Below are 18,065 nucleotides of genomic sequence, written 5' to 3'. Positions count from 1 at the left end.
ATAAAATAAATATTTTTTAACTTTGAAGAGCTCAAAAATTGACGTTCGCGAGCTTCCTGAGCTCGAAAATAACGGGAAATTTAGGAATTGATCGACAGGGTTAACTGTTTTTCACATTTTTTTTAGTGTTTTCGAAAATTTTTGTAAGAAGTATGAATTTGATTTTTTTTCTTATCAATTTACAATAAAAGAACTCGGGTCAAATTACTTCAGGTATTTCAATAATCAACGAAAATATTTAAAATTTTTTTAATTTTTAAATTTAATTAACTTTTAATTATTTTTGAATATATTACTTTAAGCGACATATAATTGCTTTTTTAAAAATATCTTCTTTGGAATTAAAACTGACTCAAATCTTTTACTTTGAAGTTAATAATAAATAGTAATTAGCAAACAAAAATTACCAATTTAAAGTCGGTAGTTAAACTTTTTTAAAAATCTAAAGTGTCAGTCGAAAAATGTTAATGACTTTTGTTTTTTGAAAAAAACTATTAAAATTTTTTTTCTTTCTCTGCATCCAATAATTATGTGAAAAGTAATTTTTCTTTATGTAAATTACTTACAAGAAAATTTAATTTACCCAAATTTATTTAATATCCAGAATTTTTTGTCACCTTTAGGCTCCCCATTTTGCCCGCGAAATATGAAAATTTTTTTTTACAGCAGCTGAAAATTTTTTCTATCAGGATTCAAATATAAAGTAGTATCTTCAGCAGCGGCCTCAAAACCTCGGACAAATCTGACACAGTTTGACTTTCTTACTTACCGACCATAGATCAGCTTCTGTAACTGTATCTACAACTTGTTACCAACTTTCTGAGAAAACTTAAGACAGCAATTATCGTAATGCCAACTTTTGCCACAAACTTTCTTACAAAGTTGGCAACAGGTTGCCATCAACTTATGGGAATCCCAATTTTTTTTGCCAATGACTCGCAACGCGTGTATGCCCAAAAGGGTGAGGAAACTTCCGTAAAACAGAGGTGGACTTCGGTACCGTTACATTAATTAAAATTTTACAATCTGTAGATGACTGTATGCAAAAATAAATTGGACAAGCAAAAAAAAACCTACATTAAACTTTTAATTAAATATATTTCGATTTATTATTTAAATTTTTAATACAAAAAAAATCTACAATAAAATTTCTTACATTCATTTTCATACATTTGTAATGGATTTAAATTCAAAAAATAACTATGAAGGTATAGCTTTTGCGCTAAAATTTATACTTTAAAAAATATAATAGATATTGCAGATAACTGTTAATTCATTACAACTAATTAATACCTACACACTTCAATCTAAATATTGCACTCTAAATTTATTGCGTTTTTTTTTTTCACTTTTAAATTAAGATTTGGATTTCAATACAAAACTCTTCACTGATTATTTAAATGTTACTTATATATTCTTGGTATTGCTGCTTTATATTTATTTTGTAAATATCAAAATAATTTTTTAAGTATTGTCTATGGTACAAACTAGATGCACAATTTTTTTTTTAAGGCACGAGTTTTAGTAGATAAATAATAATCAAAAAAATTAATTGAGCATGATAATAATTTTTGTCATGTATATGGTATGAAATCTATACTAAACGAAAAAATCAAGCAATGCTTCAATTTAATTATTAAACTATACTATATAACTTTCCAAAACAAGATAAATTGATAAAATGCAAATTATCTGATATTGGTACACAAAAAACGAAGATTTCTTGGGACAAATAAATTTTCTTGAGTTAAGAAAAAATTTTCTTGAGCCAAGAAAAACTTCTTAGGGTGAGAGAGAAATTTTTTTGAGCCAATAAATTTTCTTGAGACAAGAATAAATTTTCTTAAGTTAGAAATAAATTTTCTTGAGTCAAGAATGAATTTTCTTGAGCCAAGAAAAACTTCTTAGGGTGTGAGAGAAATTTTCTTGAGCCAAGAAATTTTTAGTCCGAAGAAAATTTTTGTCTCCATTTCATAATGAAAAGTTTTTCTTGAGCCAAGCAAAACTTTTTAGGGTAAGAGAGAAATTTTCTTGAGCTAATAAATTTTCTTGAGACAAGAATAAAATTTCTGAAGCCAGGAATAAATTTTCTTGAGTCACGAATGAATTTTCTTTAGCTAAGAATGAATTTTCTTGAGTCAAGAAAAAATTTTCTTGAGCCAAGGAATTTTTTCTAGTCCGAAGAAAATTATTGCCTCCATTTCATAATGAAATTTTATTGCACCAAGAAATCCTTTTTTTCTGTGTCCACTGAAACGGTTTAAAAATATTCTGATTTTCATAAATTTTTTTTTTTTACTTTCTTTATTTTTTTAATAAATCAGTGAATTATGCGATAATTTAATTATCTACCTGAAAAATAGCGTTGTCAATTATTTAATATAAATTATTAAAAACTGAGGAAATATCACAACAAAAAAATTAAAAAAAAAAAATATCTATCCTCCTCTTAATTCGTCGGCTTCGTTACCACTTCTTCTCCTTCGACCACGTCCTATAAACAATTTAAATTTTCTATAAAAAAAAAATTACATAGCATAACATGAGTAAAAAAAAGACGTTAAAAAGAAAAATACTTTCAATGGTATTATTAAATAGAATGCAAGTAAAATGATGTTTTATTGTATTAGTTATTACTATGATTTATAAATAAAATAAAACGTATGTATTTTAATATTACAAAAGTATGTAAACTGGGTTATTTCAACACAAAAATAAATAATCTTTGAAGACTTATTAGATGGATTAATTTCTTGCTAATTATGCTAGTGAAGCGTTCTGTAGTAAAAAATATTTATTCAACAAAGCCAACGACATGTCAGTAAATACAGTAAGCACTTTGTAGAATAAATCCATAAATAGTATTAGTATATTTTCAATTTATTATTGACAATCATCAACTGTCGCTACCTCGAATTTGGTTTAGGCAAGCCAGCATCCTTATCATAAATACAGCTGGTACTGTGATTGTGTCTTTGGTCTCTTCAAGCATAACCGCATTCCTTTTTTGAAGCTACAAAAATAATTTGAATTAATATTATTCTTAGTACATTACATAAATAAATAGATAATTAATCATAAGGTACCCGAGGGTAATAAGGCCTATAACTCTGCATGACACTGACTTTAGACATTTAACGGCATTTTTTTCGGGCATTCATTACATAAACTATTGTATACATTTATTGTATGACATCGAGTGTACCCTAATAGCCACTTTAGCTTAAAATTGACGGTAATTTGATGTTGAAGTTACCTGAAATTTGCTGCCCGAATTTTCTGTCAATTTGACAGCAAAAGTTAAACATAACAATTTGCGGTTAATTTTTCTTCAATTTAAAGTAAACTTTTTACAAAAAAAAAAAAAAAATCGGTGATGTTCATTCTTATAATTTCAGAAAGTAAGCAAATTTATACATAAAATTATCTACAATTTGGTAAAAAAATGCTTAACAAGTTTTCAAGTCAAATTAACAACAAATTGACATCAAATTGGCCTTAAAATTGACAACTTTTTTCTAGTCAACTTTTGAAGTGAATTTGCATTCTAATTCGGGTAGTAAATTGAAGTCAAATTGTACAGCAATTTGTTTACAAATTGTCATCAAAAACGGAAAAGCCTGAAATTGACGAACATTTGACGAAAAATTCAAGGAAACTTTTGTAAAGTAAACTTTTGCTAAGCAAACTATGCTATTAGAGTAATATCATAAGAAAATATCAGAAATAGTAAAAAAAAATGGTGTAAAATTCAAAAGTGCACACATCAATCGCATTTAATATTATAAACTTACATCTTCTGCAAAACTCGTATCAAAGTGTGCCTCTTCATTAACTGGCGCCCAGAGTTTAACATCATAATCAATTCCCGAGGTTGCAAGCATCGGTAAATATGGATGTGGTTGAAGACAATTGACAACATGTTGATCAGCTTCTAGCAGCATACAAAGTTTGGCTGTCTCTCGTTCCCAAATAAAAACATGACCGCAGTCACTGCCCGACATGACGAAATCGTTGCCCCAAAAATTTGCTTCTTTGATCATAGTCCTAAAGAAACTAAAGTCAAACGAGGGAAGGACAAGCGATCAGATTTATTGGATGGGCTGATTCTAAATTGCCCAGTCCACTCGGGAGGTTTTTACCAATGTTATCTAAATTTTAAGTGTATTTGTCCAGTTGGTGATGTTACACTACATTTCTTACTAAGGGTTACCATTAAACACTGATGTAGTTTTGTCGTAACTTAATTTTTTTATGGCTTAACGCACTGAGTGTTGTGTCAAATATTGACTGTAGTCTATTCGAGGTTTCTTGTATTGAAATAAATATAAAAAAAAGTTTTATATAAAATAAATAGTCATACCTAGCATTGCGGTGACCCATGTATTTTTGTCTTACATGAAATTCTTTGGATGCGTCTACGTCAAATGATTGATCACAGCCTAACGAAGCACGTGCGTTTGCCACAGCCTCATCCATTTCCGTCTCAATTGGATTTATTTCTCTTCTATAGCAAAAAAAAAAAAAATGGAAAATTAGAAAACGCATACGCTCATGATTGCCCGCATAAAAAAGCTATATATAGCTGATCATATACCGAGAATTATACTTTGCATAAATAGAAAAAGATAAAATTATATATGGCAAATATATAAAATTTTGCTGCTTATTAAATATATTAGTCATATATGGATTATTGTATAACATATTATATAATGATGTCATACATTTTTGATATAACATTAAACATATAACATTTAATATACCAGTAAGATATATAGTTTATTATTCGCAGATATATAACTTGTATTATATTCGGAATAGTATATGATTCGATATATAATATATATTATATTTCACAGTATAGGATGAACAGTATATTGAAATCGATTATTGAATTGATTTTAAAATCGGATGAATCCATTAAAAAAATGAATAATATTATCATATATCACATATATGTAGGATTATACATAGTGATATATAGCAATAATATATTACCATGAATATGCGGTAGTATATATATGGCAAGTTATATTGTGATACTTTATGAGGGTATATATGTAGTAAAATATACAAAGTATTATATAGCAATAATATATCTCATCATATATTTTACATTATATACTTTCACATATAAAAATTATTATATTGTTACATTATATTTTGCAACATATATGGAAATATATGGCAGTAATACATTTGAAGTTATATCGTCACATATATCATAATTATATTGAGTAAACATATATAATTATATATATATAATTTTGCCGAATATAGTCACATATTAACCATATACTTATCAATATATGTTCGACTATATAGTTTTTTTATGCGGGTATTAATATTTCATTTTTTCATTATTACTTTGATTACATCATAAATATATAGAATAAGATCTTATTACCTTTTTTTTGACATTTCCGTTTCTTCGTCATCACTATCAGTGTAAACGTCTTCTTCCTCCACTTCTTCATCTAATAAACATATATATTAAATTCTTAATCTATTTAACATTTTAATACTATGTACAAAAATCAAAGCTAATGTATAGTTACTTACGATCATATTTATTATTGAATATTGACTTATTATCGTAACTACTTGTTGGTATCGTGGTTGTAACTAATTTCGAATTCAAACTTTGACTTCCGGATGGTCCTATAAAATTATTTTTTCATTGTTAATAAGCTTTACATATATATTAGGGTGACAAAAAAATTTTAATTAATTTTTTTCGCCAGCTGACAGAGAATTGGTTTTGGATCTTTTTTGGAAAATTAGTCTATTAAGAAATGTTGAATAGAACGATATGAAAATAGTAATAGAAAATTACACGGAGAGAAAATAATGGGAATTTTTCCAATCATGTTAAAATATATGAGTTTCTTATTTCGATCGTTAGTTAAAATATTTCAGATAAAAACTGAAAAACTAAAAAATGAGTTTCTATTGTCACATTAGTATACATTTTAATTACCTGGATGATAACTGTCTCGTACAACTTCATTTCCTACGCCTAAAGATATCGTTGCACCAGTGGAGCTTTTATCAGAGTAAGTCAAACTTACTGCAGGTTCACTGCCATGTCTGTAATTATACATTTTTTAATGATACTCCTTGAAAAAATGATTTAATTTTATGATTAATGTGGCATTCGACTTGACTCATAGTTTTAGAGCTGATGAGAAATTTAAATTAATCCATCGTGTTAGGAGTGATTTGAAAAAAACATTTTTTTCAGAAATTAATAAGCCGCTTCGAATGCCACCTAAAAATAGTAAACGAAGGAATCTATTAAAAAAAAATGAATACTTTTCTAAAAAGCCATCTCTCATTGATGTCAATCGATCCTGCAAATTTTCCATCATCGTTTCATCTCTCGTGCTATCGACAGTCATCGAATTATCATTAGCCTCATTGTAATTTTCCTCATTACCTCCATCACTATGATTATTGTCACTCTCCGCTATTTGATTTCTCGTAATTTTATCGTGTGGCAAACGAGGAGAGACATGGGACTGAATTAGATTTTCTGTTTGATTCGTTCCATTATTTATAGAAATAGAATTATGCTCAGACTGTTCATTTATTATATTTATTTCGTCTACAGGTTCAGACGAGTTATTTATACTTGAACTTTGTTCAAGTTCATTAGCACCCAAAGACTCCGGATTAGAACTTAAATTATTATCTTCACTAATTTCCATATTATCTTGACTATCTTCAACTGATAAAATAATTTTCGATTATTTATCAATCAAACATCAAATCATTAAAAAAATTACCTAGTGCTTGAAAATTTGATTCTGTGTCCATAATTTGCATTTCATTGTTTCTCTCCTCATTTGTTTCATTGGATTCTTCCGCTTGTTGATTTTCCGTATGCTGATCAATGACTCCCTGGATATTATCACCCCCGTCACCGCTTAAAGCAGCACGCGTGGCTGGATCATTCAACATCCTACTGAGAACGTCGGTCATCCTCTGCATTAATGACGTGTGTAACATAGGCCGCGCTTGTGCTATTTCTATAGATCAGATCAAAATCTAATTTTAAAAACCATAGCAATCAATTATTTATATTTAAGAATCAGATAATTTACCACCACTACGACGTCCACCTTCACGCTCTGGGCGAGCGTCTGGACCAGTGTCAGACCAATCTCCACGTAATCTTAATTTACGGACTGGCTGAGGAGATCGTACTGGCGGTCTTTTATTTTTACTCTTCTCAGACATGGAATCTTTTTTTAAACAGACGCTTCCTTGAGTCTAAAAATGTGGGATAAGTAATTAATTAAAAAAAAAAAAATTGTATTAATGAAAATAATTCGGATAAGAATTGATACCTTTGCACTAAATAAATAAATATGATCACTACTGTAACTAACAAGGACATCATTGCCATCTGGACTGTAACACAAGGATGTTATTCTACATGGATGGCCTTCAAATTCTGGTACTGTGAAAACTGAAACCGGTGACGTCCAATTTACACTTTTTTCATCAGTCCAATCTTGAATTAAAATTGTTTTTTATTTAAATGAAAGAAAGTTTGAAAATTCAAAAGTGCACACCTCAATCGCGCATGATTTTATTTTTGAAATTTTTTACTTCTTACGACAGACAGACCTAGATTTGAACACCGACGCAGTATGAGTACCTTCATATCAATTATTTAGCGAATTTAAGGCAAGTTAACATTTCGTTCTTCTACAAGGTAATCAACGGGTACATTAACTTCAGAAATACTTGAACGCTTTGAATTTATCTGTCGCAAAACGGGCCTACGACATAGCCGGCTGCTAAATACTACCAAGTCCTCCAAAAACTATGTCCATTTTGGGCCTATCAACAGAGTATCTAATTCGGTAAATGCTATCTGCTCGGATGTGAACTTCTTTGGTCGTCCCTACCCATCCTTTCGAACGTCTGTCAAAAAGCTGGTACTGGAATACAACGACTAATCACGAACCCCTCCACGTGCAATCTTGTCTTCATTATTTTTCTATCTCTATATTACAATCCATCGCTTAAAGTGTTATTTCGCCTGTTACTCTCCTTTCATATCGTATGTAAATTGTTATTGTACACTGCCGATTGGCGTTAAATAAATTATCTTTGTACTAGTATACAGTAAAACCCATTTAGCGTAATAAAAAAAAAAATGAAGAGATTTAACATGAGTGAATTAGTCGAAAAATAAATTTCGATTATAAGCATTTGCGCTTGAGGTGCGCAATATAAATAAAAAGTTAATAGTATAAACAAAAACATACTTCTCTCACCGATGCTCAACATCCGGCGATCATAAATCCCGACAGAACTGTCGGAACATCCAATCGCCAAATAATGTGGCATCGTAGGATTTATAGACATTGCTGTCACTGGCCTTTGTCTTAATATTAATATATCCTTAAAAAAAAAAAAAAAAAAAAAAAAAAATTAGTATATCAATGAAATTATTAAATTAGAACTTTATCAGAAGAGAACAAACCTCTTTACATCTAAGCGTATTACACGATGACTTTACACGAAGATCAAAGTATCTTACAGTACAGTCTTCTCCACAACTAAGAAAACTATGCGGTTCACCAGGAACAGTTGCTATTTCATAAGTAGTACCATTGTGACACGTAAATTGATTGTGAAAAGTCTCAGATGTTCTCATTAAGTCTAAAAATAAAATTATATTTATTATAATTTTATTTTATTTTATAATATTAATACATTAAAATATTTTTTATAATTAATGATCTGATTAGCAGACAATTAACAATTTTTGAATTTTTTTCCACTAATTACAAAAAATAAAAAAAGTGCCCATGTACAAAATTTAAAAAACTAAGTGCAATTAATTTTTTTTTTTGTAATTTATCATTTTGAAAAAATTCAAAAATTATTAGACAGCTGAATTCAGTGTCATTATAAAATATATTTTTTTTTACCTGTATATAGAATCATTCCGTCTCCGCTACATGATACGATACGATGATCACCATTATTTGGCAAAAATTTGGCACTAAATATATTTGCCCTATGACTAGTTTTGTAGTCTTTTAAAACCTGTTTAAATAAAACGACAATACTTTTATTTATTACACATAACGCATTTCTAGAGCGATAAGTATAATTAGTAACACAAGGAACATTAGTGTAATTTCATTATCCCATTTGGCAAAGACGCAAATTTTTTATGCAGGTCAATGTTAAACCTTGACTACATTTACCATCCATAACTTCCTTTATAATTTCATTAATTTATAAAATTTATTTCATTATTTAGTCAACGTCTACTAGTATAATTTTTTAAATTTAATCCAAAAAAAAATTTAAACCTGTGGTAATTTGAAATTAATATTTAATTATTTAATTGGACTCTGCTGCTCTTGATTAGAAATTAAGATTTAGTCGTGTAAAAAAAATTTTTTTTATAATGAAGATGTATTTCATTACGAAATTCGAATCGTGACACAAATATGACTTTCATCATAAATTTTCGTCTAGTAAATTTGTAAATTTTGAAAATAATTTATTGGATTTCAATTGAACTTGGGATGACTTTGATAAAAACTTTACTGAATTTTTATTTTATGAAACTTTTTATAAAAGTTTTAAATTCAAAAATTACTAGTAAATTGTATCGAAAATCAGTTTTAATTTTTAAATTAATGAGTGTCAATGTGAAGACATCAGACACATTTAAAATTGTAAATAAATAGAGTAAATAATTGATAAAATTGAAATTTTAAAAAATGCACTTTTGAAAAATTTTGAAATTAATTAGTGCATTTTCTGTAAATATTTTTTTTTTTAATTATTTACTATATTTATTTATATTTAGAGAAATATTGAATTTTCACTGTATTAAACTTTTTGTCAACTTTTTAAATTCAAAATTAAATTTTTTAATTAAATAAAAAATCACAGATTCATTGGATAAATATTTTCTTGTTATTATTTAATGTTTATTTTTAATTTTTGTACAACGTTTCGTCGGTTTCCCGACTTTATCAAGTACTAGGAAGACAAATTAAAATAAATTGTTATTTGTTTTAATTTGTCTTTTTAGAACTTGATAAAGTTTTTTCAATAATTTATTTTTCAAATTTACTGATTGAAATGAATTCAAAGAAATTCAAAAATTTGAATTTTTTTAATGAAAGTAGTTAGCAAACATTTAAAAATTTTGGGTTCTTTTTTTAACAAAAAAATAAATGTAAAAAAAGTATTTTGAAAAATTGCACTTACAGTTTATGAAATTTTTGACATGTGCATTTTTTTAAAAATATTTTTTTTTCATTATTTTTTGTCAAAAAAAAATTTCAATTTCAAATGTTTGCTAATTTTTTGTGACAATAAAGTTAGCAGACATTTAAAAATTTTTTGATTTTTTTTAACAAAAAAATAAATATTTTGAAAAATTGCACTTATAATTTATGAAATTTTCGACATGTGCATTTTTTTAAAAATATTTTTTTTTCATTATTTTTTGTCAAAAAAAAATTTCAATTTCAAATGTTTGCTAATTTTTTGTGACAATAAAGTTAGCAGACATTTAAAAATTTTTTGATTTTTTTTAACAAAAAAATAAATATTTTGAAAAATTGCACTTATAGTTTATGAAATTTTCGACATGTGCATTTTTTTAAAAATAATTTTTTTTCATTATTTTCTGTCAAAAAAAAATTTCAATTTCAAATGTTTGCTAATTTTACTATAATTTTTTGTGACAATAAAGTTAGCAGACATTTAAAAATTTTTTGGTTTTTTTTTAACAAAAAAAAAGAAAATTTGAAATTTTCTGAGATCAGAAATTCAATATTTAATCATTGCAAAGAATAGAAGTTGGTGTCAATGCTTACAAAAAAATCATGATCCTGGTTGACAGATAATTAAAAATTTTTGGATTTTTTTTTCAACGAATAAATTACAAAAAAAAAATCTAAAAAAATGCACATATAGAAAATTAAATAAACTATAAGTGCAATTTTTTCAAATATTTTTTTTTTATGGTTTACTGCTTCAAAAAAAAAAATACAAAAATTATTAATCAAAGAACTGAATTAATAATTCATATTTTTGAATTCTATTTTTTTTTTTAGAGTAGTTGCTGAAGGAAATTCTTGATTGTTATGATCCGAGTTTCGATGAAATTTAAATTTAAATAAATTTCCAATAAAATAATTATTTTACGCGGGTATTTTGAATACTTACCTTATAATTATAAACATTGGTAAGGACTAGATGTTGATCATCACTTCCTGACAGTATCAATTCTCCATTATTATTCCAACATATCGAATTAACGCATCCATTATGTACTTTTAGACGTTTCAAAAGTGACATTCGCTGCACCAGCTCTAAACTTGCTGCAATTATTTAAAAAAAAAAAAAAACGTCATGACTAATAATACAGAAATAACTTTCAAGAACATTCGAATTTTTTCTGACAGACAAAAGAGATATAAAAATGAATATATGTCATTAAAATAAATTAATCATTACCTTTACTGCTGTTATAAAGTTTAACTCTTGAATTGTAATCATACGGCTGATTGTAGAGATCATTAAAAAAATTTGACTTGGTTCTCTTCATTTTTAAAAAAATAAAAACAAAACAAATGTAATTAAAATTAAGAAAATAAAAGAAATTTTAAATTTGACGTTTGAATTTTTGAATATCCCGAAGTTAAAAATTTAAAAAATAATTAAACTGGTCCACGAACAATGAGATTTTTATTTGATGTAAGTCAGGTCGTTACACTAAATGACTAAATGATTGAATAAAAAGTCAGGCAAATTTTTGTGCTTAATGATGACGTTTGTCGTCGAAAGCACTCGCGCCATCGCGATATTATTTTTACACTATTATTTAAATTAATCTTAAGTTCAATCAATTAAATATTTAAATTTTAATTATTCACAGACAATATTAATCAATAATTATCGTAACTAACTTTATTTCTTAGGACATCGATAATAATGATAATAATTAACAAATAATGTATAATGTGTGCAGAGCGCAATAGTTAGACATTTTTGCTCACTAAATTTTTTGATGTTCACTAATGTCAGGGATGTGTCAAAAGTTCGGAGATCCTGAGTTATGGGAAGGTAGCAAACGTCAGACATTTTAATGATCATGAAATTGACAATTTTTTAATTTTTTTTTAGAATTAAATTTTTAAAAAATAAATTAGAAAATGCATGTGTAGAAAATTTAAAAATCTCTAAGTTTAATTTTTTCAAATATTTTTTTTTTATAATTTGTCGATTTTGGAAAAACTTAAAAGTTATTAGACGCCAGTTAATTTTAGTATCACATTTTTTAAATTTTAAATAAATAAATAAATGAACTAAAATTATAAAATTTGAAAAAATGCGCGCGAAGATTTTTCCTTGATCTAAATATGCATTTTTTAAGTTTTATTTATTTTAAAAATTCAAACAATTCCCATTCGTCAGTTACATCTGAAGTCAGTAAACAATTAACAATTTTTGGATTTTTTTTTAAGCAAATCAATTAATAAAAAGAAAAAACTAAAAATATGCACGTGTAGGAAATTTAAAAATCTATAAGTGTAATTTTTTAAAATATTTTTTTTTATAAAGTTCTCTTTTGTAAAAAAAATTCAAAAATTATTAGACGCTAGTTATTATTAGTATCAAATTTTTTGGATTTTAAATGAATTTAAATAATGAAATTTAAAAAAAAGCGCGCGAAAATTTTTCCTTGATCTAAATACGCATTTTAAAATTTTTATTTGTTTTAAAAATTTCAAAAATTCTTACTTGTCAGTTACATCTGAAGTCAGTAAGCAATTAACAATTTTTGGATTTTTTTTTTAAATAAATTAATTAGAAATAAAAAAAAAAAACTAAAAATATGTACGTGTAGAAAATTTAAAAAACAATAAATGCAGTTTTTAAAATAATTGTTTTTACAATTTGTCGTTTTAAAAAATTCAAAAATTATTAGACGGCGAATTTCACTATCACATGTTTTGAATTTTAAATAAATAAATAAATGAATTGAAATAATAAAATTCAAAAATATTCGCGCGAGAATTTTTCCTTGATTTAAATACACTTTTTTAAATTTTTATTTTACTTGGATTTTTTTTTATTTATTTAAAAATTCAAAATTCCCACTTGTCAGTTACGTCTGAAGTCAGTAAACAATTAACAATTTTCGGATTTTCTTTTCAAACAAACCAATTAAAAAGAAAAAAAAACTAAAAATATGCACATGTAGAAAATTTAAAAAACTACAAGTGCAATTTTTCAAAAATAATTGTTTTGTAATTTCTAATTTAAAGAAACATTTACAAAGTATTAGGCGGCTAATTTCAATATCATAAAATTAAATTAAAATTTTTTTTAAGGAACTTAATGGATACGGCCCTGAAATCGTAGAAAATAAAAGTGGGATTTTGTAATTTTGTTTTAAAATAAAACATTACCAAATAATTTAAAGTTATCGCGTGTTATTAAACACTAATTTTTAAGTACATAAATCATAATAATAATAAAGTTAATTAAGATAAAATTTCATGTTAATAAAATAAAGTCTAGATAAAATTTAAAAATAAATATGATAAATATAAATGTCATTTAAATTTACCGGTTCCATAATAAAAATTATCACTTTGTTTTATTGTTGTTTATTAATATAATTATAATTATAATTAACAAAATCCATTTTTTATTAATTAACATCATGAATAATTTATTGACCACGAGATTTATTTACTGGTAAGTTGTGGGAGTTTATTATTTTTAAAAATAAAAACATAACCTATATTTTGTATTCAATGCTGCGTTTTTTTCAAGTTTAATTATTAGTTGGTTTGACAATTAACTTTAATTATTTTTTTAAATATTTTACAGGCACGCGGTTTGTCGGCAGAAAATTAATAAGCAGCAATTATTTATTGCCAGTAGATTAATGAGCGCAAAAGATTCAAGTTCTTCGGATTCATCAGATTCAGATAAAATTCAAAATAAAAGAATAGATAAAATAAAAAATAAAAAACCTGTTGAAAGAAAGGAAGAAGATAAACAACAAACTCTTGATTTATTGAATAGTTTGTTGACCAAAATGACAGAGGTTATTTATAAAATATTATTTTAAAAGTAAAACAAAATTTAATTTTTAAATATACACTGGTCTCAAAAATTAAGGGATAGAAAAAAAATTTGAAATTTTTGGGTGATTTTCAACATGCTGTAACTCGGTGAAAAATGCTCGTAGAAAAAAAAAGCAAATTGTAGCCTCAAGTTTCTAGTTTTCAGATCTGGACCTCAAATTTTTTTATCATGCACGGTTGTAGAGTAATTTTAAGAAAACCGACGAAAAAAAACATTTTCAAAATTTTTGCTCGTCTTTCAACAAGTTTGGGTTTCAATAATTTTTTTCTTATAATCGGACCCTATAACTCTTTTAAGAAATTTTGTGCCTTTCAATTTGGTGGCCTCAAAAAAGTTTTTATGACGATTCGGCGCCAAGTTATTGATCAAAGCAAAAAAGTCCATTTTTGCTTTGATAATTAATAACTTCGTGTAGATGATACCTCTGGTTAAAAACACTGATTGAAAGAATTGAGAAGCGATTTTTTTTTTAATTAAAAAATAAATTATTGTACATGAAGTAGCCATGAATCTACTGTAAAATAAATAAAAAAATATTTTTTTAGGAACCGCCAAAAACAAAAACTATTCGAGCGATTCCGAAAAAAGAACCACGACCTAAGCCACCAAAAGAACCAGAATTAGGTCAATAAAAATTTGAATTTTTTTGTGAAAAATATAAATATGGTAGTTATTAAAATTTTTATTAATTTGATGTGTTCGTTTACAGAAGAAAAAATTATAGACGCAGCTAAAGAGGCTGCAGCGGTTCTAGGAGGTGATAAAGCTAAAACTGAAGCTGAACTACTGGATAAAGTATTTTCAGCTGGTAAACCAACAGTGGCAATACAAGAACCAGATGCCGGAAAACCAACTAAACCTTCAGATATGTCTCTAGAGTAATTTAATTTTTTAACTGCTAAATGTTGTTATTATAAAATAAGTAAATAAAAATATTATTGTTTATATTTATAATATTTTTCTAGGGAATTATTTGCTGGAATGAAAATAGAGCGAAAGCCAAGCGTATCCAGTTCATCAGAGTATGAATTACTTTCTAGGTCATTAAGAGTTCAGAAATTATTGAGGAAACCGAAACTTACGGGAGTGCTTACTGCAATGACTCGAAGGTAATTTCGGCAATGTACAATAACAATTTACATACGATATGAAAGGAAAGTAACAGGCGAAATAACACTTTAAGCGACGGATTGTAATATAGAGATATAAAAATAATGAAGACAAGATTGCACGTGGAGGGGTTCGTGGTTAGTCGTTGTATTCCAGTACCAGCTTTTTGACAGACGTTCGAAAGGATGGGTAGGGACGACCAAAGAAGTTCACATCCGAGCAGATAGCATTGACCGAATTAGATACTCTGTTGATTGGCCCAAAATGGACATAGTTTTTGGAGGATTTTGTAGTATTTATCTAGCTATATCGTAGGCCCGTTTTGGGACAAATAAATTCAAAGCGTTCAAGTATTTCTGGAGAGTCAATGTACCCATTGATTACCTTGTAGAAGAACGAAATGTCGTTAACTTTTTATTTAAATATCGTTTTATTTATTTGTATTCAGTTATATTTGTATTAGGGTTCCCATGTAAAAAATTTTTTTTTCAAAAAAGTTCGACATTTAGAACTTCTAAACTTAAGACAGATTAGAACTCTGAGTAGAATTTTTTTTTACTAAATTTTACACTCATTTCAAACTTCAAACAACTCTAATTTGAAACTTTTTTAGATTCTTATTGGACTATTGCTTCTAATGAGAACTTTTTCGGAACAAGAGTAAAATTTCAAAAAAAGTTCCACGCAAAGTTCTGATCTATCTCAAGTTTAGAAGTTTCATGTCGAATTTTTTTTTCCCGGGATTTTGTCCAGGGATCAATATGCACGTCACCATTTATAAGGTTTACAAAATTTTTTTTATGTTCGAAGCCGTCGTCCAGATCAGCCTGTTAACTTGTACGGAGGTAATCGCTTAAACATTTTTGATCCTGTAAAAAAAACTGCGCCTGAGGATTCTCAAATGTTAAACAGATGGAAATCATTAGAAAAAAAAGAATTAAAATTGATGTTGGTTCATCCACCTGAAAATGTCTTTGAAGAAATGATTCAGTGGACAGAGAAAGGAATCCTATGGAAATTTCCTATCAACAATGAAATAGGTAATTTATATTCATTACATAAATTAGTATATTTTTATTTAATTTAAAAATTGACTTGTGCAATTTAGAAATGGAAGAAGAAGAAAGTGTTCATTTTTCGGAGCACGTATTTTTGGAACGTTACTTACAAGGTTGGTGTCCCAAAAAGGGACCGATTCGTCATTTCATGGACCTGGTTTGTATTGGTCTTTCAAAAAATCCATATATGACTGTTCAAGAAAAGAAGAATCATATTTTTTGGTATAAAGCCTACTTTGGCGAGAGCCAAGAGTTATTGAAAGAACTTGGAGCTATTGATAAAGAAATTATTCCTGATAAAACAAAGCAAATTCAACCACAATAACATTGATGTAAATATTTGAATAATTGATTATTATAAATTTAAATAATAATAAGATTTATCACTGCTTAGATATTTGTAATTTAAAAAAAGTTGAGTAAAAGAAAAAAAAAATGAAACTGTTTTTTTAAGCGTTTTTTGAAAATTTTTTTTGACAACCAATGAAAAGATAGAACTTTGAATTTTTTATCATTTATTTATTAATATTTCAAGAGTATGTAAAACAAATTTCAAATAAAAATCTTCGTTACAACGTAAGTTGTAATGCTCTGAAGACGTACGTCTCGAAAAAAGTACATTCCGACGTTTTAATAAGCAAATCGTCTGGTTATTTTTTGTAGATGATTCTGTGCAATTTTCAGATACTGATAATTGGAGAAAATATCATTCGAGTAACCTTGACAAAAATACTATACATATACTATATATGGAATTCAGTCTAGATGAAAAAAAATTTTTAACTTCCTTTCTTTCGTATAAATGGAGGATTTTCTGACATGGAGTTAGACAATTTGCTAATTAGAACATCGATTTACTTCCTCCACAATTTTGGCTCACCAGCTTATCTAAAAAAAAATAAAACGTTTTAGTCTTCTGAAGAAAAAGTTTGAAATTATTTAAAATATTGTATGTATAAATGACAGGTAATTTTTCTACTGTAGTCACAAATAAAATTATTGATCTCTTATTAAATTTTAGTGAACAATTTGAGTTGTAATGTAACCGATTGTTAGCTTAAATTTAAAAAGTCATCAATTGTTTTTGCCCTGATGGATACCTTCTACTTTTACCCCATGACCAGGCTCGTCTTTTGTTAGCTTTTAGTCGCCCGTTTCAAGTCAACTTTCTGTTATTCCAAAATGTTAACAAAATGATGACAAATAGAATTTTTAAAGTTTTAACAATTTGCTTGCATTAAGTCAACATAAAAATATTCAATTTGTTAACATAAAGATAAAATTTTATCCTAAAATTGGCAATCAATAATTTTAGGATTTTTTTTCGGAAAAGAAATTACAGAAACAAAAAAACTAAAAAAATGCACTTGTAGGAAATTTAAAAAACCATAAGTGCAATTTTTTCGAATATTTTTTTTCTATAATTTATTGTTTTGAAAAAACATTCAAAAATTATTAGAAATTAATTCGAGTATTTTTGATCTTTCAAAAAAAGTACACGTTTAGAAAATTTAAAAATTTATACTATTTTTTCAAAATTCAAAAAATTTTTTTGATTTTTTAAATTACAAGATATTTTATTTAAAAATAGCGGTAACGGTTAATTTTCGTATTAAAAATTAGCAAAGTAAAAAATAAGAAAAATCTAGATTTCGAAAAATTGTATATAAAAATCAAAAATTAGGTTTTTAAGGCATTTTTAAATAAAAAATAAGTAATCTTAAAATTTAATTTCAA

The 18,065-nt window shown here is 26.5% G+C and overlaps 2 protein-coding genes across 4 annotated transcripts; one reads left to right on the top strand and one right to left on the bottom strand.

Annotated features, from left to right (window-relative positions):
• Positions 1–1,078: 1,078 nt before the first annotated feature.
• Positions 1,079–12,119, bottom strand: LOC103572509 (DDB1- and CUL4-associated factor 6). Of its 3 annotated transcripts, XM_053741425.1 has the most exons (17): positions 11,967–12,118; positions 11,515–11,599; positions 11,224–11,378; positions 8,955–9,072; positions 8,504–8,682; positions 8,286–8,421; positions 7,356–7,522; positions 7,110–7,278; positions 6,792–7,034; positions 6,319–6,733; positions 5,984–6,093; positions 5,566–5,664; positions 5,411–5,480; positions 4,364–4,507; positions 3,795–4,056; positions 2,911–3,013; positions 1,079–2,494 (listed from the first exon to the last, which is right to left on the bottom strand). In XM_053741425.1, the coding sequence occupies exons 3-17, from the start codon at positions 11,353–11,355 to the stop codon at positions 2,439–2,441; spliced, it is 2,403 nt and encodes an 800-aa protein (XP_053597400.1). In that variant the 5' UTR covers positions 11,356–11,378; positions 11,515–11,599; positions 11,967–12,118; the 3' UTR covers positions 1,079–2,438. The 3 variants fall into 3 exon arrangements, with proteins under 3 accessions (XP_053597400.1, XP_053597398.1, XP_053597399.1); XM_053741423.1 differs by having other exon boundaries at positions 11,515–12,119; XM_053741424.1 differs by having other exon boundaries at positions 3,795–4,047; positions 11,515–12,117.
• Positions 12,120–13,414: 1,295 nt separating this feature from the next.
• On the top strand, positions 13,415–16,773 carry LOC103572510 (28S ribosomal protein S31, mitochondrial). Its single transcript, XM_008551148.3, has 7 exons — positions 13,415–13,764; positions 13,900–14,119; positions 14,706–14,784; positions 14,870–15,038; positions 15,126–15,269; positions 16,081–16,310; positions 16,379–16,773. The coding sequence occupies exons 1-7, from the start codon at positions 13,730–13,732 to the stop codon at positions 16,651–16,653; spliced, it is 1,152 nt and encodes a 383-aa protein (XP_008549370.1). The 5' UTR covers positions 13,415–13,729; the 3' UTR covers positions 16,654–16,773.
• Positions 16,774–18,065: the final 1,292 nt, after the last annotated feature.

This window comes from Microplitis demolitor, chromosome 8, assembly GCF_026212275.2.
Source record: "Microplitis demolitor isolate Queensland-Clemson2020A chromosome 8, iyMicDemo2.1a, whole genome shotgun sequence".
Lineage (NCBI taxonomy): Eukaryota > Metazoa > Arthropoda > Insecta > Hymenoptera > Braconidae > Microplitis > Microplitis demolitor.
The sequence above is the reverse complement of the archived record's forward strand: the minus strand, read 5'-3'. Positions and strand labels throughout refer to the sequence as shown.

Bases quoted from the DNA above. Each gene is read 5' to 3' on its own strand.
- LOC103572510 (XM_008551148.3), top strand. From the start codon at position 13,730: ATGAATAATTTATTGACCACGAGATTTATTTACTG. The intron at 14,785-14,869 runs GTCAATAAAAAT...GTTCGTTTACAG, and splicing joins ACCAAAAGAACCAGAATTAG to AAGAAAAAATTATAGACGCA. The intron at 15,039-15,125 runs GTAATTTAATTT...ATATTTTTCTAG, and splicing joins CCTTCAGATATGTCTCTAGA to GGAATTATTTGCTGGAATGA.
- LOC103572509 (XM_053741423.1), bottom strand. From the start codon at position 11,605: ATGAAGAGAACCAAGTCAAATTTTTTTAATGATCTCTACAATCAGCCG. The intron at 5,481-5,565 runs GTAAGTAACTAT...TATGTTTATTAG, and splicing joins ATTCAATAATAAATATGATC to ATGAAGAAGTGGAGGAAGAA. The intron at 3,014-3,794 runs GTAAGTTTATAA...TTATTTTTGTAG, and splicing joins ATACGAGTTTTGCAGAAGAT to CTTCAAAAAAGGAATGCGGT.